This window comes from Pyxicephalus adspersus, chromosome 4, assembly GCF_032062135.1.
Source record: "Pyxicephalus adspersus chromosome 4, UCB_Pads_2.0, whole genome shotgun sequence".
Classification (NCBI taxonomy): domain Eukaryota; kingdom Metazoa; phylum Chordata; class Amphibia; order Anura; family Pyxicephalidae; genus Pyxicephalus; species Pyxicephalus adspersus.
In genome coordinates, this window is record NC_092861.1 from 132,850,617 (window position 1) to 132,878,250 (window position 27,634).

At 38.5% G+C, this 27,634-nt stretch overlaps 1 protein-coding gene and 1 long non-coding RNA gene across 2 annotated transcripts in view; one reads left to right on the top strand and one right to left on the bottom strand.

Annotated features, from left to right (window-relative positions):
- Positions 1–27,007, top strand: CLHC1 (clathrin heavy chain linker domain containing 1). The gene is made up of 12 exons (XM_072409681.1): positions 1–50; positions 3,722–3,932; positions 7,214–7,401; positions 8,724–8,863; positions 10,476–10,677; positions 11,450–11,565; positions 14,757–14,847; positions 16,244–16,350; positions 16,692–16,866; positions 21,093–21,295; positions 23,478–23,657; positions 25,855–27,007. Exons 2-12 carry the CDS (start codon positions 3,753–3,755, stop codon positions 26,049–26,051), a joined length of 1,779 nt encoding a protein of 592 aa, XP_072265782.1. The 5' UTR covers positions 1–50; positions 3,722–3,752; the 3' UTR covers positions 26,052–27,007.
- Positions 5,857–27,634, bottom strand: part of LOC140329426 (uncharacterized) — a 53,171-nt gene continuing 31,393 nt past the window's right edge. The window contains exons 2-4 of the long non-coding RNA XR_011920481.1: positions 9,694–9,770; positions 8,885–8,934; positions 5,857–5,999 (exon numbers count right to left, since the gene is read on the bottom strand). This is a non-coding gene — a long non-coding RNA (uncharacterized lncRNA). The remainder of the gene's footprint in view (positions 6,000–8,884; positions 8,935–9,693; positions 9,771–27,634) is intronic.

The window sequence follows — 27,634 nt, forward strand, 5'->3', positions numbered from 1 at the left end:
CACATATTGCTTGGTATAGCTGGGTGTGCAGGGACTGAGCCAGGAGCTGGGTAAGGTGTCAGGGATCACCTCAGTGTCTGTAATATCAGAGCTGTGTCAGGCATTTCTATGGTAGAATATGCTAGAACATCACAGACAGAAAATAATTGTGCATAAGAGTGCAAATCTGTAATTGGACCTTTTGTGGGTTGGGGGATGTAATAGGAGCCTTAAAAACTTCTAGAACTCGGGGGACCCCTGCTAATAATTATATTTGTAGCTGATATTACAATAACATGAGCAGTAAATGTGTATGTATGGTGCATGGAGCTTGATTTATTAAAATTCTTTGAGACTGGAGAAGATAGACTATCATGGGAGAACCTGGGTGATCCAGCAAACCTGGAATGGATCTGGTCCAGCATTGAAAACATTTGCCAACTAATAGCAATTATTTGTAAGAAATCCATTCCATGTTTGTTGGCTGCTTCTTAACTAAACTCAACATTTTTACTTTACATAGAAGTGTTAACAATCCTTTTATGTAAGGTAAAATGTTTTTTTATTTTACGGGCAACACCTTTTTTTAAAAAGAAAAGTCCAGCACTACCTTTGTAAGTCTTGATTGCCGCGGCAATTAAGAATAAGAGCGCAGAACCTCCTGGGATACCTACGTCACCCATCCTGGGGGGCCCTGTGTCCTCCTTCTGCGCATGCCTTCATCTTGGACATGTGCAGAAGGGGAATTTTCCCTACTAGGGGAAAGAGATGCCGATCTCACGCATGTGCAGTGAGATGGGCTCTCTTTTTTCCTCTTTACAGCGACTACGTCACCCGACCTCGCACCTGCGCAGGGACAAAGTTAGAAAAGATTGAAGATGGCAGCGTGTGCCGGGACAAAGAGGAATTCCAGGATGACGCGAGACCAGATCGTGGGAGGGTCCAGCATCATCGAGGGACCTGCAGGATTAAAGGTAAGTGTCATTTTTTTAGTTTTAGTTTAGTTCCGCTTTAAATTTTATGGAGGTTCTATTGAGTCCTACAAGCACAGCAGTGATTTCCTGTACATGGCCAACAATCAATCATGAAGTCTCCATGATTTATATTAGCAACTAACAAAGGCTACCCTATACTCTGTACCTGGCCCCCTATGATTAGTATTAGGTCAGCATTGTTCCTACATTCGGAATGTTCTCCTTGCAGGTTGGTTTCTCAGAATAAGCAGTAGAGATCAGTAGCTATGGCCTGAGTATCCTATTCAACTACACATTCCGAATGATGATCCACCACTGGTCCACCTGCCAAGCACCAGAGGTTGGAACTTGAGTCGCAGGACTTAATTTTTGAGTCCAACTTAAAGAGGAACTAAACTCAAAAAATACACTTACCTTCAATCTCGCAGAGAAGTCTGATCCATCCGTGGGTCTCTTCCATCGCGTTCCGCAAAGTCCCGGCATCCATCTTGGGGCCAGTGTTCCGGGCGCTGCCATCTTCACCTCTTCTTCTGGGTTCTTCTTCCTACATCACCCAACCCAGGCACTAGATCGGGTGACAAAGGTTGGAAAAAAAACTTGCCGATCTCACTCCGCATACCTGAGATCAGCAATTTTTTCCCTTTTCATGAAAAGGCTCCTTCTGTGCATGCTGAAGATGCTTGGGCATGCGCAAAAAGAGCACCCAAGAGCCTCCCGGGATGCGTGACGTAGGTATCCCGGGAGGCTTTGCACTCCCATTCGTTAGGGGGCGGTGCTGCACCCTTTTTTTTGTCTACCCTTTTATGTAAAGTGACATTTCTGAGTTTGAGTATGCTTTAAATCCACTACTATCCATCAGTACAAGACCCTTCCGGACATAGAGCTCTTCTCCCCTTCCCCTCCCTTTGTTCCCCCCTAGTTTAATGTTTGTTCCCTTCTTGTATAAGTATTTTATATTCTCATGACATTGTATTGCTCTACTGGTTTTAGGAATATTACGTTGTTTCTGGTAACACTGTATCGATCCCATGTCCCTTCCCCCCTCTTTAACTTTAAATAAAAGTTATTGAAATAAAATTTTTATATTAGTGTGACTAAAATATCATCTTATTTTCAAACAAGTCTTAAAAATAAATAAGGAAAACCAACTAAACAAATGGAATAAAAAAAATTTTGGTTCTTTAATTTACTGAAAAAATGATCCGATAACATATCTGAATGTGGCAAATGTAATATATCCTTGCTCTAAGTTTTTGATGTCCCTTTGTTGTGCAGCAATAACTGCAACTAAACATTTACAGTAACTGTTAATCAGTCCTGCAAATCGACATCAACAAATTTTAGCCTTTTTCTCCATACAGAACAGCTTCAGCTCTTGGACGTTGGTTTCCTCACATGAACTGCTTGCTTTTGATCTTTCCACAACATTACAGTTGGACTAGGGTCAGGACTTTGACTTGGCCATTTCAGAACATTCACTTTATTCTTCTTTAAAGCGGAAGTAAACTAAAAAACAAAAAATGACACTTACCTGGCAGGTCCCTCAATGGCCCTGGTCCTTCTGATGATCTGGTCCTGTGTCATCCTGGAATTCCTTTTCATCCCAGTGCAGAGGAATTGCTGGGTGCCGCCATCTTTTGCCTTTTCTTCCAGTCTTCTTGCTTCATCACCCGATTTGGCACTGTGCAGGTGTGGGATCGGGTGACGTAGCTGCTGTGAAGGGGAAGAAAAAAGAGAGCCGATCTCAATGTGCTTGTGTGAGATCGGCATCTCTATCCCCTTGGAGGAAAATGCCCCTTCTGCACTTGCCTGAGATCAGGACATGCATAGAAAGAACAGCCAGAGCCTCCTGAGACAACATTTTAACCTATCTAGAAGGGTTGTCCACCCTTCTATGTGAAGTAAAAATGTTGAGCTTAGGTCCGATTTAACCATTCTTTGGTATGATGACTTGTTTAATGTTTAGGATGGTTGTCCTTCTGCATGACCCACTGTTTCTTGAGATTCAGTTCACAGATGTCATGACATTTTCCTTTGCCGTTCTTTGCTATAATTCAAAATACAGTGGTACCTTGGTATAAGTCTTTAATCTGTTCCAGATCCTTGGATCCGTTCCCATGGAAAAAGATCCTATTGTATTGGCTATTATACATTGATGGGACTGTATCAAATACTTTAAACACTGCCTAATACTAAAATACATAAATACAAAAGCAATTAGATGAAATAAATGATAATTTAACCTCACTTTACCTTGCTGAGAAGAGTTGAGTGCCTACTAGGATGGTGCTGAAAAGGGAGGAGGAGGAGATGTTCTGTAATTCACAGAGAGTTATAGGTTGTTCACTGAATGGTAGCAACTGGCGTACTGACGCTCGTGGGCAGTCGTGGCTTTGTCTCGAGAGAGGTAAATAAGGGTAACGCGCGGTGTTGTAACTCATTTTGACCCATACAAGTTCTAGCAAAAAGGTTGTATACTAAGCAAAGGTTGTATACTAAGCAAAATTTTTCATGTCCAAACAGGACTTGTACCAAGTTGGACTTATTCCAAAGTGGACTTCCACTGTACATTGTTCCATCAATGATGAGAAGCTGTCCAGGCTCAGAGAGCCCATTTTAGGTTACATTTATATACATAAAGAACATTTTAAATGGTTTACAGGCTTCCAAGCTCCACTGTATGTACTCTTTGTTTTATTTATGTTATTTCTATATATTATATATTGGTAATCATTTCCTTTTGTCCTTTATCTGTTATTTTGTCATAGATATAAAGTATTGAATGCATCATCACCAGAAATGAATCCTTCAATTGAACAATCCAAGAATCCAGTCCTTCCACCAATCCCCAGTACCAAGGATAAGAATTTTTTGCACAGCATTGAGAACTTTATAAAGACTGAAAAAGAGAAACTGTCATCTGTTGGTCAGTTAGATGCTGAACAGCAATATGTTATCTATGAACAAGTCTTTGATAAGGTGAATAGCAAAATACTTAGCTTAGGTTTTATAAAACGACTTTAATGTTAAAAGTACTTAAAAGAAAGAAACCCTGAAGGGGTGATGTTTCATACTCTTAAGTACACACATCTCTTTGTCAAAGTGAATCTGTGAGGACAAAAACATGGGAGCTTTCTTTGGCAATTTAATATTAAAAGTGCAAACTTGAAGCTTATCATTTTAATTATAGTCAGCAGAAACAAAATGTCTGTTTTATTAAAGCTCTCCAAGGCTGGAGAGGATACACTTTCATCAGTGAAGCTGGGTGATCCAGTAAACCTGGAATGGATTTTTTAAAAGTCATTTGATATTTGTTAGCAAATGTTTTTAATCCTTGACCAGATATATTCCAGGTTTGCTGGATCATCTAGGTTCACTGATGAAAGTGTATCTTCTCTAGCCTTGGAGAGCTTTAATAAATCAGTGCCAAGGTGTTTTAGACTGAATGTTACTCTTACTGCTGGCGTACCAAAACATTGCTATATATTCAAAAAGAAAAAGCAGTCATGCTCTGCACCATATAGCAATTGTTAGCATAAAGAAAAAATGATGTTTGCAGTCGAAGCTTTTCACACAGATGTACTTCTTATTCACTAGAATTCTGTTGTTGGTATACCTGATTGCTGCTGTTTCTTAGTTGTCCACACGATGGCATCACAACTGAGAAATGTTCCACTTGTTATTTAAAGCGTATGTTAAAGCAAAAAAACAGTTTTATTCCCATGTTTTATCCCTTTAAACACCCTCTAAGGACAGACAAATACATTTTCAAAAAAGCACTTAGCTCCTAAAGCTTAAAGTCTACCTGGGAGGCTCTTGGGTGCTCCTTCATAATGCTGGGCCATGCACAGAAAGAGCCCTTTAGTTAAAAGGGAAAAAGTTTGTTTCCCATCTACGTCACCCGATCTCGTGCCTTGTCGGGTGACGTGGGAAGAAGAATCTGGAAGAAGAGCAGAGGATGGCAGCGCCCGGTGCGCCAGGCCGAAGACAGAAGAGACCTCTGGACCGATCAACTGCTCTGCAGGATTGAAGGTAAATGTGTTTTTTTGTTTTGGGTGAGGTTTGAGTTTACTTCCTTTTTAACTTCGCCAAAAAAAAAAAAAAAGTGTAAATATATTTCCTAAAAGCCACAAAGTATAGAAATCCACTTTGTGTGCACCAAATGCCTAAACCCAGTTATTGCAGTGACATCATCAACCCAAATGGTCCACTATGGGGTGCTTGCAGAAAACAATACAATTGGTAATATGGTTAATCTCTCCAGTTGAATTCAAGTAAATAAATTGCCAACCCCTAAAAACAATAGGTCATCAGTTGAAAAAGGGAGAAGAAATAGTCATACAGAGGTTTTTTAGGCAAACATATACAGAAGTAGAGTAACAAAACAAGTTCATATAGATACAGTTGTTTTAAACGGATATGAGGTATAGTAGTCCCTGCCCCAGATTGGACTGTCTTTTAATCATGGTCCCAATGCATTTTGTCTCATTCCAACTCTCCCCAACATATACATACATATATATATAGATCACTCGTTATTTAATCAAAATATATTTCTTAACATTTGTACATCACAATAGTTTCTCTTTTTAACTCTATATTCTTTATTATTAGTGTTATTTATATATTCCCCTAAGGAAGCCTAATAAGGCAAAACCCATTGGGACCCGTAACTAAAAGACAATCCTACTAAGTGCTTCAAAATACCAAACCTTTCCATGGACTTTAACTTCAGAAATCCATTTTTTTAATTCAGAAATGTGTTTATTATTCTCAAACGAATAGATGTGGCAGGGACTATTATACCTCACATTTGTTTAAAAAAATTGTATCTATATTAACTTGTTTTGTTACTCTACTTCTGAATATCAGTTTGCCCTTAAAAAAATTCTCTCTGTATGCCTATTTCTTCCTGCTTGCAAAAAACCACAAGGGCAGATACAAGACCAGCCATCTTTTGCAAAAAGAGAGAGCAGCAGTGAATGGTCTTTATTACAGGAAACTGCCGCACAGAGGCAAAGGTTTACACTGGATTGCTTCAATGATCTGTAAGAAAGCACAAAACAAAGAACGCAGAGATTTAGGTAATAATGCACATGCTTTTTGTACCATATTTAGACAATAATTGCTTATCCCAGAGTTGAGCTTATAGGTTAGGTTAACCATTGCATTTCCTTTGCAAAATAATGCTAGAGGTCCACTTTATTAGTAGCCCCACAAGTAGAGGATACTTTGAAAAAAAAGAGAATGAGAAAAAGCTGTGTTTTTTAGACAGTGAGTAATTATATTGTTAATGTGATTTAAACAACAAAATCAATCGGTGATAGGTACATACAATAGTTAAGGATGGTCATCCACAATAATTTTTTAAGGGGTGGAAGACCAATCAGCTTTACATATTAAATCCCTATTTGTTCAACAGATAGTGGTCAGGAAAATGATCACTCCCCCAGCAGCAGTCCTCGTATTCAAATCACTATCCCTGAACACTAATCCCTGGATCCCAACTCTTTTTAAGGTATCTGTTCATGTTAGGACGAAATCCATATAGTCACTAAGTGATAACGTTCTCAACAAACTACCTGAGGAAGCCGTATGGCAAAACGCATCTGGACATGGGACGTTAACCTGACCACTATCTGTTGAACAAATAGGGAATTTATATGTATAGCTGATTGGTCTTCCAATCTGCCAATGACCATCTTTAACTATTGTATTTACCTGTCAGTGATTGATTTTGTTGTATGAATCACCTTAACAATATAATTACTCACTGCCTAAAAAACCCAGCTTTTTCTCATTCTCTTCTTTTATGCATCCTACTAATCTACTTGGGGTGCCAGTACCTATAACTGATTAGGAGGAGGGATTCGTACTTTTACTTATTTCTCAAGCTCCCCTGTTGGTCTGTTTGCTTGCAGAGGGTGAACTGAAATACCGAGTACCAGGTATGGGGACTGCATGTGACTCATGTCCTTTTCTTCCACAGGACAGCACTGGTGCTTGGCAAAGATATACAAAGATGTACCTTAAGTTGTTTGCAAGGTTGTTATGTACAGCTCTGCATAATATGTTAGCGCTATTTAAATACAGTTCAATATTATTACTATTAATAATAATAATAATAATAATAATATTAATAATAATATGTTTTGGTCTGTAGCAATTTCTAGTTTAAATTCATAATAATTAATTTTAAAAACGAACCCCCTCCTTTTTTATTTATGAACCTTTTTACTTGCCACTTTGTTTTTCTTAAGGTAATTGAGAATTGCACAAACTATAAAGGCATTCTTACTTCAATCAAGCAAGAATATGATGAGTTTATTGAGGCCATAAGGAAAGGACAAATAGATGCAAACCATCTCCAAGCAAAGCTGAAAAGCCTGACATCCGAGCCTACCACACTTATGTATTACAGGAAGAGGGCAGCAGAGCTGGAAGATAGGTAAGGATGTGCAAGGTCTATGAAAAAAACAATGGTTGTAATCTTTATTTTGGCAGCATGCCAAGGCTAGACTAAAACATATCCTAATCTCCATTCCCCACTGCTAACATGGTTTACAGGGCTTCCGTCAGAAATTTCTGGTCTAGGTAAGGCTAGGTAGGCTTCTTGAACCCCTCTACTCTCCATGTTTAAAAAGTTCAGCATTGGAAAAGTTGTGCTCTTTTGAGCCCAGTACCCTATGCCAGCGGTCACCAACTGGTGGTTCGCAGCTCTGGCCCTATGTCTCCCCAAGACAACCCTGTCTGTTTGTACAGATCACTCTGTAGCATTGTTGGGTCAGGGGATGATATACTATAACACCTCTTAACCCTTTTGACCATATGCCCATTGATATCCAGATGCCTAAACCAAAAATAAGCATCATAGGGATCTACATTTTATTCCTATAACTAGTTTTCCTAACTAAGTCATTTTTTAGAACTATTTGTCTAATAAAATAATTTTTACACTTTTTGTAAAAACATATAAAGGTGTTATTAATAGACTGTTTTGATTAACACCCTGCTTTCATGATTATAAGCTGCCAAATGAGAAAAATAAATAAAAATGCAATTTACACCTAACAACCTATATTTTTACACTTAACAACCTACTCAATTTTTTTATTATTTTTTTTTATTAATTTGTGTATTTAATAGATTTTTTTACAACTTGCATGCAGCATCTGTCAAAATGCTTTTCTCTGTGCAAAAAACAATGGCAGTTCCGCTGACTGGCGCTGCCTTATTTGTAACCAAAAGCATGAAATCACTTTGACTGGCTGTCATGGGGATTGGTTTCCATCAGCTGTATTGGTCAGGGCGGCAGTCAGATACAGGAGATTTTAGAACTATCAGTTGCACAATAAGTCAATGAGCCTGATTTATTAAAGCTCTCCAAGGCTGGAGAGGCTACACTATCAGTGAACCTGGGTGATTGAGCAAACCATTGGACTATGATAATCTCAATAGGCTGCACAATAGCCAACTGAAGGCTTACACACAGTAGGCTAATAACACAAGACAGTGGCTAAGCAGTGATAGAAATCCAAGTCAGAAAATTCTAGAGCTCTATGCACTGTACCCCCAGCATCATTCAGTGGATGCCAAATGGTACTTTTAGGCACCCTGTGATAAAGGTGGTAGTGTTATTGTACATACAGTAAAAACTCCAGCAGATTTACTTTAAAATGTACCTGTGTAAAATGACACTGAGTGAAAACTGGGTTTTTGAATACAGAGAATATGTTTCTCCCTAAATAATATTATTTCTCTTTCTTTTAGGATTGCAATCATTAACCAGGACTCTGATAAAATTAAATGTGAATTGCAAAAAAGACTCAAACAAAAGGCAGTGAAAAGCCCTCAAATAACAAAGAAAGCACCCAAAAAGGAGCAAATAAACCCCTCAGCTCTAATCCCAGGTATGTTCTTCCTCTACTTACAAAGCCATCAATGACAGTGATCTGGCCAGTGGTCCACAGCTTCCTCACCTCTGAAAAGAAATGTACTTTTTTATTGGAGCAGCAATACTAGAAATAAAACCTTAATACATGTATCATCTTTGAAAACGTCGTTAGTATGTAGAAATCCTTATTAATGGTAAACCGCACCTGATGCACTGAGGGTAAATTCACCTAATAATAATATATAAAAAATATAAGAATACTGTAAAATACAGAAGAACGAATGTTCAGGAAACACTCCCCTTTGGAACAGTGGTTGCCAGTGGTCCCTCGTACCACTAACATCACTGGCTCCCAACCGCGAATGCGCGGGGAGCAGGGTGTCACTCACATTGGGAGAAACCTTCCCCAGAATGATGTCATTATGACATAACCCCGCCCACTCTCCCTTCGCAGATCTAAACCTGCAATGGGAATGTGGGTGGGTTGTGTCCAGGGTATACAGCCCGCCAACTTCACCAAGCCTGGGAACTGTACTGGGAACGTGGTCCGCGGCTCTGGCTGGTGCGTCCCCCCAGCAAGGTCCCTTTCCTGTGCCTGCTCAGGGGTGCACCAGCCAGAGCCGCAGACCACAAAAATGTTCTTGCGGACCACTGGTTGGCGACTGGTGCTTTATAACATGGGGGAACCCTTAAAATAACTTTCAGGTCTTCAGTGAACCCCTTCTATAGTTTTTAAATCCACGTATCACAGTACATTATAATAAAGAATTGCTCCTACATTGCTGGCCAGTGGGAAGAATGTCACCTTTACAGATAGACAGAACCAGTGGGAAGAATGCCACCTACCACGGATAGCCAAGGGTTAGTGCATACAGGGAGATTTTCACTTCTAATCTGACAAACAGGTCGGATCTGATGAGAATCTGAAATAAAAAAGGTCATTTTTTCATTTTATCAGACAAGTTTGTAAATATCAGTTGACGTTATCAAGTCTACAAATGACCAGGTACATCCAATCAAAATTCACTTTATATCTAGGGTAGAATGATTGAAAAGCCAGGATCTCATGTGTGTGCAGTGTTTAGGAACTTCTCATCGGTTGGTATTGTTCGTATTGATCAATCAAGCACAGAATTGGCAGCAGATCTGCTGGTGTGTAATAACCATCAGTTCAGCTATCACTAAAATTTTACACTTGGGTGTATGGTACCAGGTTGATTCCATTTTGGCTTTGATATATCTTGCAATTATTTTTTTTTTCTAAAATCTATATGATATCATGCAGTGCTTTATAGTAAAGCATACAGTAAAAGGCCAAAACATAATACAGTGGCCCTGATTTTATTAATGTTCTCCAAGGCTGGAGAGAATACACTTTCACCAGTGAAGCTGGGTGATCCAGCAAACCTGGAATAGATCTGGTCCTGAACTGAAAACATTTGCTAACAAATAGCTAATGACTTTTAGGAAATCCATTCCAGGTTTTCTGTATCACCCAGCTTTACTGCTGAAAGTGTATTCTCTCCAGCCCTGGAGAACTTTAATAAATCAGGACCAGTATATTAGATATGAGAACACCACATGTCAGATCACATGTACTGACCTGTAGGGTTAATGTCATTTCATAGGCATGTCCATAGAAGATTCACTTGATATTGATGCTCTTGAAAAATACCAGCAACAGTTAGATCAGAAGAAGCAACAATTGATTGCCAGCATGAATACCAAATATGTTCCCATTCAAAAGAAACAGGAACTGGATATAAAACTAAGCCTTGTTCTGCAGGAAAGAGAAGAAGCTGAACAAATAAACCAGAAACTAATGGACAGGTAAAGCATGTACAACATAATACTATCAATATGATGTTTTGGTAGCACAAAAAAAATCACCACATCAATGTACAGACTGTCTTACATAGACTGTGAAAAAAAATCTATAAAAAAAAACTGTCCATATTTTCTGCTCATTTAAAAAAGCACTCAAAACCCATCTTACCTACCCATCTTCTTCCTTCTCCTAAACCCTCACTTCTTCCCACCACTACATCTCTCCCCTCCCATTGTCTGATACTTACCCTACCTCCTAGACTGTAAGCTCTTCTGGGCAGAGTCCTCTCCTCCTCCTGTGTCACTGTCTGTACCTGTCTGTCATTTGCAACCCCTATTTAATGTACAACGCTGCGTAATATGTTAGCGCTATATAAATACTGTTTATTATTATAAATATTAATAGAAATATTATGTGAGTGCTACTTACATATTCAGAAATCAGCTTCAGATTTGCACTCTCTATACAACAAATGCTTACATATTATTGAAATTGTACTTATTTATTGAACTGGTTGTAGACTATGCATGATTTTTAATACATGAATTCAATATTCTTCATCAATTACTCTGTCCACAATAGATTTTAAAATAGGTGCTACTTAATAAATCCTAAAACATTTTACCCATCCCTTATATAGATTTACACGTTGTTGTTATTTTTAATAATATAATAATTTTAATTATTATTTAGTATTTTCTAGCCTTTGTCATCTTGTATCTTTGTTATGTATAGTTCATATGATGTGAATGTATCTTTTCTCATTTCCTTCAGTTACAGGAAGAAAAGAGTAATTGCAGATGCAATATCGTCTTGGGCAAAATCCAATAAAAATATTACTCTCTTTGAGACATTAGAAGAAGTGATAAAGAAAGAAAGTGATCTAAAAGGTATTTTGGGTCCAGATATATGCATTATTTTTGTTTCACTAATGCATTCAACTGTGTTTGAGTACATATGTGATGTACTTTGTCTATTTCTATAGCTTCAATAACAATGGAGAATGTCACCTTTGTATCTATTGATTTCAAGTTTGCTGCTATCCACCCTGAATGACACCTTGAAAGTGTGGATCATTAGTGCTGACTCTAGGGGGTGTATTTATAACTTATCTCCCTGTCAGTTTGACCTAGATTTGCCCCTCAATTCTTTATATACAGTATAGCTTTTACCATTGTAATTTCTGTGCACTTTTGATAACTGGCCACTAAGCGGCAGAATGAGTCATTGTTTTATTAGGCATTTAAATAGTTACATGGTTACATAGTAGGTTAGGTTGAAAAAATACATAAGTCCATCAAGTTCAACCACCAGGGAAATAAACATATCCCAGATATAAAACCCTATAAGACATAGTTGGTCCAGAGGAAGGCAAAAAAAACCCTAGTACAATTTGTACAGGGGAAAAAAAACTCCTTCCTGATTCCATGAAGCAATCGGATGTTCCCTGGATCAACAGTCACTGTTATTTTCACTTTAAAGCCATAATACCCAGTTATATTCTGTGCTTCCTTTTTAGGAAAAGCTTTTTCCTAAAGCAATCTATACTAGTTGCTGAAAGTACTTCCTGAGGGAGCCGATTCCACATTTTCACAAACTTTACAGTGAAGAATCCCTTCCTTATCTAGAGCTTAAACTTCTTTTCCTCCAGATGCAAAGAGTGCCCTCTTGTTCTTTGTAATGATCTCAACGTGAATAATGGTGAAGAGAGTTTTCTACATGAACCGTTTATATATTTATACAGGGTGATCTTATCCCCCCTTAAACGTCTCTTCTCAAGGGAAAATAGATTCAGTTCAGCTAATCTCTCCTCATAGCTGAGCTCCTCCTCCTTGCCCTTATCTGCACTCTCTCCAATTCCACAATGTCCTTTTTGTAAACTGGTGCCCAAAACTGGACCAATGCTTTGTATAGCGGCAGGAGTATGTCTCCATTTCTGCAGTCCATTCCTCTTTTAATACAAGAAAGTACTTTGCTAGCTTTAGATATTGCAGCTTGGCATTGCATGATGGTATTAAGTCCATGATCTACCAGAACCCCCAGATCCTTTTCCATTTCTGACTCCCCCAAATGTATTTCCCCTAGACAGTATGAAGCATGCATGTTTTTAGCTCCCAAGTGCATAACTTTACATTTATCTTTAAAAAAAGTAATTTGCCAATGGGCTGCCCAATTAAATAGTACATCCAGGTCTGCTTGTAGATTATAGACTTCCTGTATGGACTTAATTTCATTACATAGTTTGGTGTCATCTGCAAACACAGAAATGGTACTTTTAATCCTAAACTCTATATCATTTATAAAGATGTTAAACAGTGAATGTCCCAAAACTGAACCCTGGGGTACACCACTAATAACCATAGACCATTCAGAGTATGAGTCATTAATCACCACTCTCTGGATGCGGTCTTTAAGCCAGTTGTCTATCCATTTACAGATTGACTTTTCTAAACCTTTTGACCCTAACTTGCATACTAATCGTCTATGGGGTACAGTGTCAAATGCTTTAGCAAAGTCCAAGTACACTATATCAACTGCTCTTCCACTGTCTACCTGTTTACTTACTTCCTCATAAAAAGAGAGTAAATTTGTTTGACAACTTCGGTGTTTCTTGAAACCATGCTGACTATCACGTATAATATTATTTTCTAGCAGAAACTCCCCTATGTGGTTCTTTATCAAACTTTCTAGGACCTTTCCAGCTATGGACGTTAAACTAACGGGTCTGTAGTTACCTGGTAATGACTTTGCTTCCTTTTTGAAGATAGGAACCACATATCCTTACGCCAATCCATCGGTACCTTGCCAGTGACTAAAGAGTCTCTAAAAATTAGAAATAATAGCTTTGAAAAAAACGAGCTCAGCTCTTTGAGAACACATGGATGTAATCCATCAGGTCCTGGTGCTTTGTCAACCTTAATTTTTCCCAACTGTTTCTCAATCATATCAATTCTGAGCCATTGTGACTCATTTAAGGCAGTGACATTGCTGTTATGAATTTGGACTGGAGCTCTGCCATTCTTCATTGTGTACACAGAGCTAAAAAAAGTAAATCTGTTCAGTAAATCTGCCATTTCCTTATCCCCAGTTACCAACCCAACAACATTCTTTAAGAAATGAAGATTCGAATGGCTATGAGCCAACATGAAGCCAAATTAAAAGGGGAATAATTTGGAAATATAATCCCAGGAAGTGCCAGCACTTACAAAACTTATTTAGAAGTTGGTTTGGGGTGCTTCTTACTGCTCCTGTTTTTAGGACATTTAAATGTTACATTTCAAAAAAATACTTCCATTGGAGTCTAATCATAAAATGCTGGCATTTTGGAATGTTAGACTACATACACAAGTCACATTCTTCTCGTCTGATTGTTGCTTCAGGGCTAGTATCTGATGAGAATCTGCTCGTCTGATGTCGTGGCGGTTCCACAAACAACTGTAATGAAAGTGAAGGGAAGAGAGCACAGTGGGGTGCTGCTCACTCGTTTTCCACCCTCCCCTATTTATAGAGAAGAACAGTGTACAATGCTCCCCCGTGCATCTTTCAGTCTTTTGTCATTGGAAAGGATCGTGAAAGATCTGTTTCAAAGACAACAACAAATATTTAGCTGAAGTTCCTAATTCCTCTTTAATTTCCTAAATTTTTGTAAGTGACAAAAGTTACAGAGTTTACTTGGGTGCTTTTCCAGACAGGAACCACTGTAAGCATATCCTTTATTGGTTCTTGAGGTGGCTACCAATATTGCTTTAACATAATAACTGAACACCTTATTAGCCTGTTATTAGTATTATTATTATTAATAATTAATATTATTTATTATTATTATTATTATTATTATTAAGCAGGATTTATAAAGCGCCAATATATTACACAGCACTGTACATTAAATAGGGGTTGCAACTGACAGACAGATATGGACAGTGACACAGGAGGAGGAGAGGACTCTGTCATGAAGAGTTTACAATCTGCATATTAAGATTAAAAAGTACTTAATAAATTAATAACCCTAAAAACAATTTGCACTGTCAGAAAAAAGTATTGTCTTTCTCACAAAGGTGCCTTTTTATGATTGTGTTTTTAGCTACAGATGACTCAGCAGCAGCTAATGTGTTTGATGATCTGGAGCCAAAGAAGAGTATGGAAGCTGAATCCTTACTAGAATACGTAGAAAGGTAATCTCGTAACTTTTGTTTTCCTAAAAACTATGTCACAAGGAAGAAAGCAATATACTATATTACATATATATTTATCATTTTCTTTATTTTACATCCTTATTGTCATTTATTAAGTATTCCAATAGCGTATAATGCAGGCTGCCAGTAATTTTAAATAACATCATAAATCAACATCATAACCTGGACAATCCAAGTGAATGGGTATTAACTTAGGAGGCTTGCTTTACATCACCCAAGAGGCCATTCTGTTTTAGATTCTAAAACTATTCACAGATTTCAGAAAGTGGCTAATTATGTTGGCAGAAAATACCAATTTACAGATTGGAGTGCCAGTAGAGAATCTGTAAGATCTATTGGGATGTTGTATCTTCTACAGAGGGTAAAACTGCTAAAATCTTACAAAAGAACAATAGCAACTAGGACAATTTTTCTGGTCTACGATAACTATTCCCCATAAATGCCTTGAAGGCTTCACGCAGGTGATCTGTTTCTAGGATTGATTTCCCAAGCCTTGTTCCATGCCTTGTTTCACACCATGGGCCTGATTTAATAAAGCTCCCCAAGACTGGAGAAGATAGTCTACCATGAAAGAACCTGGGTGATTCAGCAAACCTAGAATGGATTTGGTCCAGAACTAAAAACATTTGCCAGCCAATTGCGAATTAATTCCAGGTTTGTTGGATCACCCAACTTCACCCATAAGTCTATCTTCTATAGTCTTGGAGAACTTTAATACATAAAGGCCAGTGCTTCTATCTAGAAGTGACCATCTTTGTAGAGAATCAGGAGTTTGCTTTTTTTCAGGCACATTTCCCCGATGATTGGTAAATTAATAATTGGTTTAGGGTTATAAAATGGCAGCTGGAAAGGTATAAGAGCACAAAAATAAAATATATAAATCAGGGAGATCCTTGCACTGCTGGTCCTCAGGTACAGCTTTCTCTGCAGTGCTCTTTTCAAAAGCGACAACAGTGTCCAGACCACTACAGTGCTCAGGATGACATGCTAGATCTCAGTGTCAAGTGTAGGAAAGGAGGCAGGAAAGGGCAGGATATGCCTTAGATGTTTTCCCTGCAACTATTAGCAACAGCAAATATTTTTATTAAACTGTATAGCACCAACATATTAGAAAGCAGATCTTAATTTTTAAGTATAGGTCCACTTTCCTCAAAACCTATTTAAAAAGCCATTAAAATGAACTGACAAAGCTGCCAAACATTTTTCTCTTGGGAATAACCAAAGTTATTCTTGGCACAAAACACTGTGGTAGTGACATGACAAAGCTAATTAACCTTATTAAATGTGATGCCCTTGTGACAACTAATAAGCTGTCCTTTTTGAACACAATGTTATATACTCCAGTGCTCAGAATGTATGATTTGTCCTTTCCCAGATTTAATGAGCTGTTAGTCAGCGGACAGTACAAGGCCGCAGCTATCTATGCAGCTCACAGTCCCAGGGGGATTCTCAGAAATATAGAAACCATGGAAAGGTTTAAAGGTAAGACAAATCCTGTATTAGTGATGCCATGTTAAAACTGTGTAGGAAAAAGTGGTTGTAAAAAGCTGATTGTGGGTAAAAAAGTTCACCTGACCACAGGATTATTTATTTACCCACTCACTGCTGCCATACTTTAAAAAAAAAATCCCTATTGTGTTTTACAATTGTAAATATAACTCCACTGGAGCACTGTTTAAATACTTGGATGTTAAAAAAAAAGCCCAGAAGAAAGCTCACTCACTGTCTAAATCAAGTGACTAACCTATAATCCAATCACAATTGTTTTTATATTAAGCGTACAAAACTTCATGAAAATATTCATGTCTGTTGTCTTGTTACAGCTGTTGTACCACATAAAGACCAGGATCCACCTTTGCTGTTGTTTTTTGAAGCTGTCATTGGCTGCAGTAATTTGGCCAAGCATCCTGTTAATGCAGCATTGACACTGGAGGGAGTTAAATGTGCTTTATCCAATGATAAGGTAGAGCTAGTCGTTCACTGGGTAACCCAGCAGAGGTAAGTAATACCTTAAAGTACCTTAAGTAAATTATTTTGTATTTCTACATTTATTTAATGGGACAGCAGTGATATTATTACTACGACTTTGGTCTCTGAGTATATGTAAAACCAGTCCTCAACTGAAATGGTATTAAAACGAAGGTCAGAAAAACACACTAACTCCTGCAGGCTCAGTGTCATTGAGTGCAATGGCAGCTCTCATAAGGGTGATGCTGCACTAGCAATCCTGAGACTGGCGACAACTCATTAGAAACAAGATCCCCAGAGTCAATGGAATACTTTCCCACCCATTTTCCATTACCAATGGAACAAGACAAGGCTGCCCACTATCTCCCCTACTTTTTATTTTACTTCTTGAACCCCTGTTGGGCCATATCAGCAAGCACCCAGATATTAAGGCTGTTTTAGTGGGCCCCACTGAACAAAAAGTTGCTGCTTATGTGGACGATCTTCTTTTCTCTATCACTGCCCCCCAGGTGACCATCCCTTAGCTGCTGAAGGAATTGCGTCAATATGCACAGTTCTCTGATTACAAAGTCAGCCTTCAAAAATCATAAGTACTAGATGTAAATTTGCGGGCTGAGCTTCAGAAAACTCTCTTTCCTTCATTCCCGTTTAAATGGGCACTGGGCTCTATTCGCTATCGAGGCAACAACATCCCAGCCGACCTGAGGAGAGTAGTTGAATTGAATTTTTTTATAACTTCTCAATACGATACATAGGGATCTTCAGCGATGGAGGCAACAGGCCTTTTCATGGTTTGGCTGCTGTAATATTCTGAAAATGAATATCATGCCTCGCCTCCTAAATTTAGTTCAGACTCTACCGGTGAGATTCCCTATCCTCTTTCTGCATAAATTTCGTTCTGAATTTTTGAAATTTATTTGGAACACTGAAACCCCCATCTTAACAAATTTCTTCTCTGACTTCCAAAGGATAAAGGGGGCATAGCTTTCCTGGACCCGATATTGTATCACAGTGCAGTTAATCTGACCCGTTTGGTAGACTGGTGCAGACATGCCAGCTTTAAGGGTTGGGTCAGACTGGAAGATTTATTGTCCCCTGTAATATTAAGCATTGTGGCATGGTCCCCTTCTGAGGAAATTGATACCCTATGTTGCCACCCTCTGATAGGTGAGGCGCTTAAAGTGGTGATGAAGTATTTTCGTGCGGAGGTGATTGTTGCCTTCCCTTCTCCCATGTCTCCTATACTGGGGCACCTCAAGTTTCCAACTAGTAGGAAAAATCCGATCTTTAGGATTTGGATTGAGAATGGCATTTTCCGAGCTACACATTTTTTGCAACTTTCCACCTGGCTCAGCACAGAACAGTTTCAAGTAGATCACTCCCTTCCTTGCCTAGATATGTAGAAAAAGATACAATACCAGCAATTTACCCCATCTCTGCCGTTGGCACAGGAGTTTTATCGTCCCCTTGCCCCAATAGAAAGCCTGTGTGTCACTGGAGACCTCCTGAGGGTCAGGACAGGTACGTTACTGCACATATTTTGGAGATGCTCTGTTCTGGCCTCGTTCTGGGCTGGTGTTGCAGAAATAGTACAAAGATTGACAGGGATGTCGATCCATGACAAACTGGAACTTGCCCTACTGCATGTGTCGGCAATGTCGAGGAAATGCTATAAAAAATCTTTTCTGCACCATCTATTAAATGCAGCCAAAGCTTGTATTACCCCACTGTGGAGGCAAACTATTCCGCCAACTGTTCAGCATTGGGTTACCAGGGTGAATGATATACAATATATGGAAGAGCTTGTGAAATCAGATGACCGATCTTCACACAGACCAGTACGTACCTGGTTTTACTGGGATGACTTTAAGACCTCTGCGGATTAAATACGGCTGCTCCGCCTTTCTGCATAGAACCTTAGTGCTTGACAGGCTATTCCACACACCTCCCCCCTCCCCCTTCCCTCTCCTCTCCTATATGTCCTTCCACCCTCACACCTATTCTTTTTAATGCTGTCTAACTCTTACTATTATTTTAAATTTTCCTTTATCCTTTCTTTCCTATCTTCTTCTCCTTCCTTATTATTATTATTATAAAATCGCTGACCAATGAGACCTCAACAAGATCCTTACGTTCTGGTTACAGATTTAGTACTGAGTAACTGTTTCCTTTACCATAATGTCGCATGCTGTAAATTCTATTTATATTTTTTTTTTCCATAATGAACATTGCTACAGTATTGTCTACCATATTTGTGTTCAATTTTGTGATACCTTCTACCTCCGACTCCGACTCCGGATTAGGTAATGTAAATTTCTGTTTTGTTGGTTGCTAATAAAAAAAATAAATAAAAAGAAACAAGATCCCTAGTCAGAGGTGATACTTCCCTTTTCCATGTGTCTCCTTCTTGCTAGTTGGAGATGTGGAGTATGTGGCAAATGACTTTTTGCAGCATTTTCCTCTAATGCTAATCCGGACAGTGAGAAGGCAACACATGGAAACAGTATTTGCTCTGCATGCCAATCCTTTTTGCCTTCTCTTGTCTGACTTAAGCCTAATGCACTTTGTGTGTGGATTCACATGCTTTTAAAGTGTAACTAAATGAAAAATGGCATATTCTATGTCATGCAGCCTGACATTTCCTTGTGGCCAGTAAAGTTGTTCCAAGCCAACAGGGAGATGGCAGTTGTTGTAGCTTACCCATATATTGTCAGAAACTACCAACAAAATAAATAAGAGGCACATTCATAATTAATAACACACAGTATTTATATTGCGCCAAGATATTACGCAGCCCTTAACAAAGTCCATAGTCATGTCACTAGCTTTCCCTCAGAGGAGCTTATAATCTAATGTCCCTACCTCATATGTCTTTAATACAGTCTAAGGTCAATTTGGGGGGAAGCCAATTAACCTTACTGAATGTTTTTGGAATGTGGTAGGAGTCAACAAAGGAAAGGCATTCAAACACGGGGAGAACCTGCAAACTCCATGCAGAGAGTGTCCCGGCCGCGATTCGAACCTGGGACCTAGCACTGCAAAGGCCAAACTGCTAACCACTAAGCCACCATGATGCCCAAACTTAAACAAAAAGCCACCAGGAGCCAGGGATTTATAATGGAGATTTAATCCCAGAGATTTGTCAGAGGAACAGGTGTGCCCACTGCACTATTTTCTCTTAATTCCTGCCCTGATGATAACTTGGGTTTCCTCTTACCCTCTGTTTTATTGACAGTGGTCACCAGGAAACATAAAAGGGAAAGTTTCCCCAGCAGGACACAATCAATAACAAAAGGTTGACAGGTCCAACCCTTTTCCACTTTATCTCCATCTAATAAAATGGTGCCCTAGATACTATCTAAAACAGCATTTTGGCTGCAGCGCAATGTTAATCTTTTTCAACTTCCTGTTCTCTCCATTCATAAACACTAAGCCATATTGCAACAGTGCTGCTTGATTCTGGAATTTAAGATAGGTCAAATTGTGTGTGCACTTTCCTTTGACCATCCTTGACATCTATGTTGCCCCTCCATCACTGCCGTGATGATAAATTAGGCTTTAGCCTAATCCATTGCAGTTTTGCTGGATCACCCAGCTTCACTGATGAAAATGTATCCTCTCCAGCTTTCGAGAGCTTTATTAAATCAGATCTATAGGGTCTGTTAAGCTACCAGGACTGGAAAAGATGAACTATCATGGGTAACCTGAGTGAGACAGTAAACCTGGAATGGATCAGGCCCAGGATTGAAAATATAGCCAAATATTAGCAAATGATTTCTAAGAAAACCATTCCAGGTTTGCTGGATCTCCCAGGCACTCCTATAATATCCTCTCTACTCCAGTCTTGAAGAGCTTTATTAAAGCAGGCCCATAGAATACTTTTTTTATATACCCATAGAGTCTTTTTTTTATTCCTGTCCTCATAGACTGGAATTGGACATCTCAGAGAGAGAAATCAGTTTATGGCCTTTTGTTTCTGCCTTGGCTGTGTAGGCTGACTATGTGCTAAGGAGATTCTCTGCATTTCAATAGGCAACACACACACGTTCTAATCTGTGCAGGCTTAACAAGAACAAAAGTTCAAAGACCTGTGCCAAAAATCAGATTTATATAGCTATAAAATAGTTTTAGGATTGACCAAATATTGACTGGATTTATTATTATTAGTATTTAATAATCACCTTTGCTAAATTAAGGTTCTTATAGACCCCTTATACTTGTCTGTCCAAGCTTATTTCTGTTTCTCTGTGTTGTAGGGTAACATTTTCTGAGTCTCTAGGCGATGTGATTTGGGATTATGGAGAGAAAGAACACCAGCACAAGGTCACATGTCTGGCATTGGCCCAGCTGATCTACAGAAAATGCTCCAGCCTCAGGAAGGCAGCTCTGTGTATGTGTGTACAAGGACAAATCCAGGGGGCCCTCGACTATGCCTACCAGAGCAAACGCTTTTTATTGGGTAATCTGTTTTATGAATCCCTGTCATATATCATCTGTCTAGTAGTGAGGAAGATAGAGAGACATTTATAACTGAACTCAGGGAAGGAATATAAAGAAATATTCATTCAGGCCTAAATATCTAAATCAGATTTGTTATTGACACCCTGGTATCAGTCTTCACTGCTGTGCACAATGCTTTTAGTCAAATATTTGAAGATGTTTACAGAAGAAAAAGATCAGACTATTGACCTCACCGGTACACTACTCTTTCATTGTGCAGTTGAATACTGGCAGCAGAAAGGTGATCAAGTTGTATGGACTAAGGCTACGTACACGCCAGATAATTTCTGTCTGATAATCGCCTCAGGTCTAGTATCGGACTAGAATCGTGTGTGTGTACAGTGCTCAGAGTCCGTCCCCATCACCAGGTGGATCCACAGACAATGAACGAGAATAATTAAAATTATTATCTAGCATGGCAGTGCTGACTAAAAACTATTAAATATCTTTTGACCGGTAAAAAATATTGGTACCAGTGTTTTTTAATCAAAAGAAAGGTTGGTCTTCAGCGTAGGATAGGTGCAAATGCAACCAAAGTGTCACATTTTCATTTGGAAGGGTTAGTGTAAGAGTTGAGTTTTCAAAGAGGGTTAAAGTTAAAGGAAAGGGAAATGTTAAGGTTACAGCGAGGGTTAGTGTTACAATTACAGAAAGGGTTAATGTTAAGGTTTACAGGGAGGATTATTGTTATATTGTTACAGAGTAGGTTAGTTTTAGGGTTGCAGGTAGGGTTGGTGTTAAAACAGAACCTCAGCCACTTTCTTTCTCTGGCGCTAGTGATTTCATGCCCCGCTGTAGGTCCACACATTGTCACTACACCCTCTTGCTTACTAAGCTGTGTAATAGGAAACGTATGGAGGATGGATGCGAACTGTGATGCCATAAAGGTCCTGGGAGCTATTGTTTCCCACCCACCAGCAGAGATTGCAAGAGAAAACAACAAAAGCAAAGCAGTCATGTGACCATGGCTTCTTTTTTTTTCTTTAATTTTTTATGGATTTTTTACATAAAAATTCTTTTTCTAGGATGGGCTCAAGGATTATATATTATTTTACAATAAAGTTTCATTTTAGTGTTACAGGGTTTAGTGTTACAGGGTAGATTAGTTCTAGGCTTGCATGACTGGTTTGTGTTAGGGTTACATGGAGAGTTGGTGTTAGGGTTTCAAGGGGGGGTATTAATGTTAGAATTAAAAAAAGGGGTTTGTGCAAGTGTTACAGATTCAGGGAGCATTAGTATTTAGTGTTAGTGGTAGTCTTGCATGAAGGGTTAGTGTTAGGGTTGTTGGGTGAGTGTTATGGCTACAAGTAAGGTTGGTGTTAAGGATTACAAATTGGGTTGGTGTTAGGGGTACAGGGATAGTTTTTGTTAGAATTACAAGAAGATAGTTTAAGTGTTAAGGCTTCTGGGATCATTAGTAATAGGGTCACATGTATCAAAAAAAGTCAGTGCATGTATTTTTAATGATATTTTTCTCCTTTATGCCCTGTACAGGACTGAGAAAAAGAGGTGATGCAGCAATAGTTGTTAAACTGGCTTTGCTGCAAGCACAGAAGCTGCAAGGAGAGTGCAGACTAGGCAGAGGGGTACATTGGCGCTGCTCTGTGGTCAGGCACCTGGCTTTCCTGCTTGGCAGGGGTATCTGGTTTACATGGCTGCCTGAACACAATTGCAAATCTCCTGGCAGGCAAACAGTTCACATGTATGTTATTCTTACCTTCATGTTTGGACAATTACTGCCCTGCTCTACATATCAGAAAATTTTAATAATGAGCTATTAAAACAAAAAGTTTAACTAATAAAAAAAACAGCATGGCTACAAAATAGGGAGCAGTTTACCTTCAAAGAATTAACTTTTCAATAAAAAATATTAATAAACATAAGGTAAGAATATTACCGATTTTTAGTTTAGAACAAAAGTGCCAAAAGCCATCACATTTTAATACGTGGGATGTTAGTTAAATCGCTAAATATATTCAAACAAATGTCAGCTTATTTCTGTGAATAAATTACAGCATATCTTTATTTTTTGGGTTTACAAAAATGTCTAAATGATAACGTTTTAGTGAATATAATAAGAAATAAATAATACAGTGGGGTCCCATTTGTCTAAATAATTGCCTTGTCTGGTTTTTGTACAGATGATTACCTGTTTCTCCTAAAGAAATGTCCCACCATGGAACTTATTAACGGTTTGACCAAAGAGTGGGATGGGAAGCCAGCAGCACTGTCTGTAGGTCAGGCTGTGTTATCCCTGCTGTGCACAGATCACAAGGAATATGGATTCAAACTGCTGGAGAACATCAACCAGTGTGGAGAAAGTAAGTAGGCTATCTTAGTATTACAACAAGCTAACTTCTCACTAGCTAAATTCTATGATGTGATCACTTAATGTGTATAAAAATGAAAGAACAAAAAGACTGTAGATACTAAACTGTCATGGGTAAACCTGGGTGATCCAGCAGACCTGTAATACCTAAGACAGTCTATCTTCTCCAGTCATGAGAAGCATTAAAAAATCAGGCCCACTGTATGAAAAGAGCCCTATGATAGGAAGTGTGTTGAGACTACAAAACACATACCTCTCTGTTCATTCCTATGTTCCGTAGGGTTCTGTAGGTTACAAAAGGATGAAAAACTAAGATCTTTCTGTCTGTGGGTATTTTGTTATAATGTAGACAGAACAGTGCCGATGGCACCAATTCAAGCTGGAGTCTCCATGAGTTATTGTAACAGGAATTGTGATCAGGATATTTTGCAGCCACGTCAGGTGCCAGAGCTGAGAATGAGAGGGATGGTACATTGCTGGGATCTTTAAGAGAGTTACCAAGACTGGATCTGATAGATTCTATACAAATTGTGGGTGGACATTTCTTCATACGTGGCCATTGCGGTTTGTCCATAAAAAAGGAGTGGAAACAATTGATTGGGATTGCAATTAAAATATTAACTACAGTTTCCATATATTTATTGAATTTGAAGAATGGCAAGGGAAATTGAGTTTACTGATCTCAATTATCTCCTAACAACATATAGATGTTCCCGGTGCTTGTGATACAAGTACCTGGAACTGCATTTGTTGAATGTCAGGAAACGATGGCCACGATGATCATTTTTACATTCATATAATAGATAGTTATCAAATAGCAGCTGTTTCATACACATAATCTGATCTTGCTAGATTGTTCATTTTTCTGTACACTATGCAGTGCATCTCATCTTTCCTCTTCAATGTTGTCCTGTGTGATCCCTTTTATACCCTCCTCCTATGTGATCCTTTCCCTTCCATTCATGTATCTAGTACCTCATGCCCCTTCTAACTTTTCCTGCCTGGAGATCTACTCTTCTGTTCTGTAGCAATTATTTTTACCCTTCTTTTAAACTTGCTTTCTCTTATTCACCGCTTATATCTTTCATTATCATATCCAGTGACAGACAGTGTCAGATTAACGAAGGAGCGCTGTAAACACAATGCCCGTTCTGTTCTATGGAAGAAGGAGTAGAGGGAACGAGTGGGCAGCACCCTGCTGTGTTCTCCTCTCTTCACTTGTATACGTATTGCTCCCGATCATTGCTCATGGATCCATCCTGACAGATCCAATGACATTGGGCAATTGTTGCACGCATGTCAGATTCTTGCCCAAGAAGATCACAACCATCTGACGTGTGTACATAACCTAAGTTATGGGCAACACGGTGGCTCAGTGGTTTGCAGCACTGGAGGTTCCAGATTGGAATCTCAGCCAGGACAATATTGAGTTGGATAGTTGCATGGAGTTTGTATGTTCTCCCCTTTTTTGCATGGGTTTCCTCCAGATACATTCCAAAAACATGCAGTTAGGTTAATTGGCTTACCCAAAAAAATGTATTGTGGTAAGGACATATGACTATGGTAGGAACATTAGATTGTAAACCCCTTTGAGGGACAGCTAGTGACATGACTATGGACTTTTATAAAGCACTGTGTAATATGTTGGCGCTATATAACTACTGGATAATAATAATAAGTCATGTTTCTGTGCTCCAATTTATTTCTTATCAGCAATATTGCCCTTCTCCTCCCCAGGATCTTCTCTGTCTGAACAGATTGTTTCACCACTTTAGTTCTCATGATAATCCTTCTATCTAAAATGTTCTCCCTTTTTTGGGGCTGCTCTGTTGCTTTGGCCAAATCATAGTTCTTACATACCCAGTGAGAGAGCCTGCTGCAACATACACCGGCACTAGTTAGGTACACACAAATGGTATTCTGGAAAGAAAACATGGGAAGAAGAATAGGAAGCAGGATGAGATTGGGGGTTTTATTTACTTTTTTCGTATATTTGAAAGAAAAGTAGAATCTGGTAATCTTATTGCTGGAGTCTTTATGAAGCTATTGGTTAACTGAAACCACTACTGCACACCCAATACTGTCATATTATTATTTTATGTTCCCAATCCATATACAATCTTCTTCATTAAATGTGTATTTTATTTTTGATTGGAAGGTTATTATCAGCATAAACTTTTTTTTCCCAGATGCTTTAGAGCAAGTCATTCTTAATGATGTGGTGTGTACAGCCGAAGGATGGGTGGAAATTGCTGAAGAATGCTCCAACAACAACTACAGGCAATTATCGGAAAGGATCATGTCTGTTGTCATATCACAAGATGGAGTGGTAGAGATACCACCGAAAGAGGAAGATGCAAAGATTATGGAGCACATATACATGTAATTCCTGAGGTGGGACAGCAGGGGAGGCACTGCAACCAACATGATAAAATATATTCAAAGCTAGAATCTTATTTATTTTCTGAGTTGTTTATGTTCACTTGTGTAAGTGTACTTATTAGTAAGTGCAAAGTTTTTATTCCAAATTATTATTCTACAAGTGAAAATTTACCATTATCTAAAAAATTAGGAAACACAAATTTTGAGAATAAAAATGGCTATAGTCCTCAACCAGGAAAAATTACAATCAAATCATCTATGTGTAAGAACAAGAAAACCATGAGCTTTAGAGGTAAACATACTTTAAAAGTTTTTGGTCATAGGACACAAGACAGACATTAAAATAACATGACAGCTGTCCTAGCCTTCCCCCAGTCCTCCATTTTATTATATGTTGATATTAGAGATTTATTCTGTCTGTGGCTTGTTGTCAACAAAACAGGAAGTAAGTTTAAATCTGTCTATCAAATCCAAGTAAAAACCCATTGGGGTATTCATTCTTCTGCACTTCATCCAAAACTACAGACTACAAATGGCTGGATGTATGTATTACCATTGCCATCTCTGACCAATGGCCCCATTAGTTTAAATCTGCTTATTTTATAACAAAAACAATGCACTGGGGACAAGAACTCAATTAATGGATTTTTAATGGTTGCAGCTTATGAAGAGAAATGGAAACTTTGGTGATGTCTCAATGTCTGAGTGCTTAGTATGAAAGCCAGCTTGTGATGTAGCTCGATAACTGTGCAGTCATTTTTGGGTAGAGATTGCTTGCAAGAGGATGAAGTATAGATGCAGAACAGTTTCAACATACAGGATATACAAAAGCATGATGTTATCTTAGGCTTTTTTCTATATGTCACTTTCCTGTCCTTTTCCTGCCTGTAGGGATGATCGTGCTTCTTACCATACCTGTCAGTTTCTTGTTTTACATGACTCATTCATAGGAGCTGCTCCTTCATGTAAAAAAAAAAGAAAATTATAAATGCATGTCATTAAATACTTGATTAGTTAATAGTTAGAAATTTGTATACACAAGACCTTCTTCCTTCTTAGCAGTGCTACACTTTTTTATGTTTTCATAAATTGAGACTTTGAGATGTGCAAAGACATACATATATTTACTATATGGGTAAAGTTGTGTATGTCTATAGGCCTAACTAGGTTTTAGGTCTGACTCATACTAGCAAATGTTTTCTTAAATGGATCCCTTTAAACCTCTTCAGTGTGGTACACCACCATGCCTTTTATTTTGAAAGGATTCTCAATGCACTAAAGCAGAACAGCTTCAAAACTTAGACGTTGCAGCGTCTATAGAGATCAGTGCATTACAAAATATACACAAACTCCACAAGGTAAAGTGATCTCTCCTGTGACTGAACGCCAGTGAAACTTAGCGCCAGCGACTTTTTAGATCATTTGTGATGTACAAACATCATTTCCACTAGGACCTCTGCTCCCCAGAGCCACTTACAGTAGAAAGTGTTTACCTTATTCTAAATACAAAGTTTAAGGTGTTAGGGCACAAGTGGCGCCGGTTACCCTCTCCCTGAAACAGAATAACCTTCAACTTTAAATAAACCT

Excerpts from the sequence above, each read along its gene's own strand:
- CLHC1 (XM_072409681.1), top strand. The coding sequence starts at position 3,753 with ATGAATCCTTCAATTGAACAATCCAAGAATCCAGTCCTTCCACCAATC. Across the intron at positions 3,933-7,213 it reads ATGAACAAGTCTTTGATAAG|GTAATTGAGAATTGCACAAA; the intron begins GTGAATAGCAAA and ends GTTTTTCTTAAG. Across the intron at positions 8,864-10,475 it reads CCCCTCAGCTCTAATCCCAG|GCATGTCCATAGAAGATTCA; the intron begins GTATGTTCTTCC and ends GTCATTTCATAG.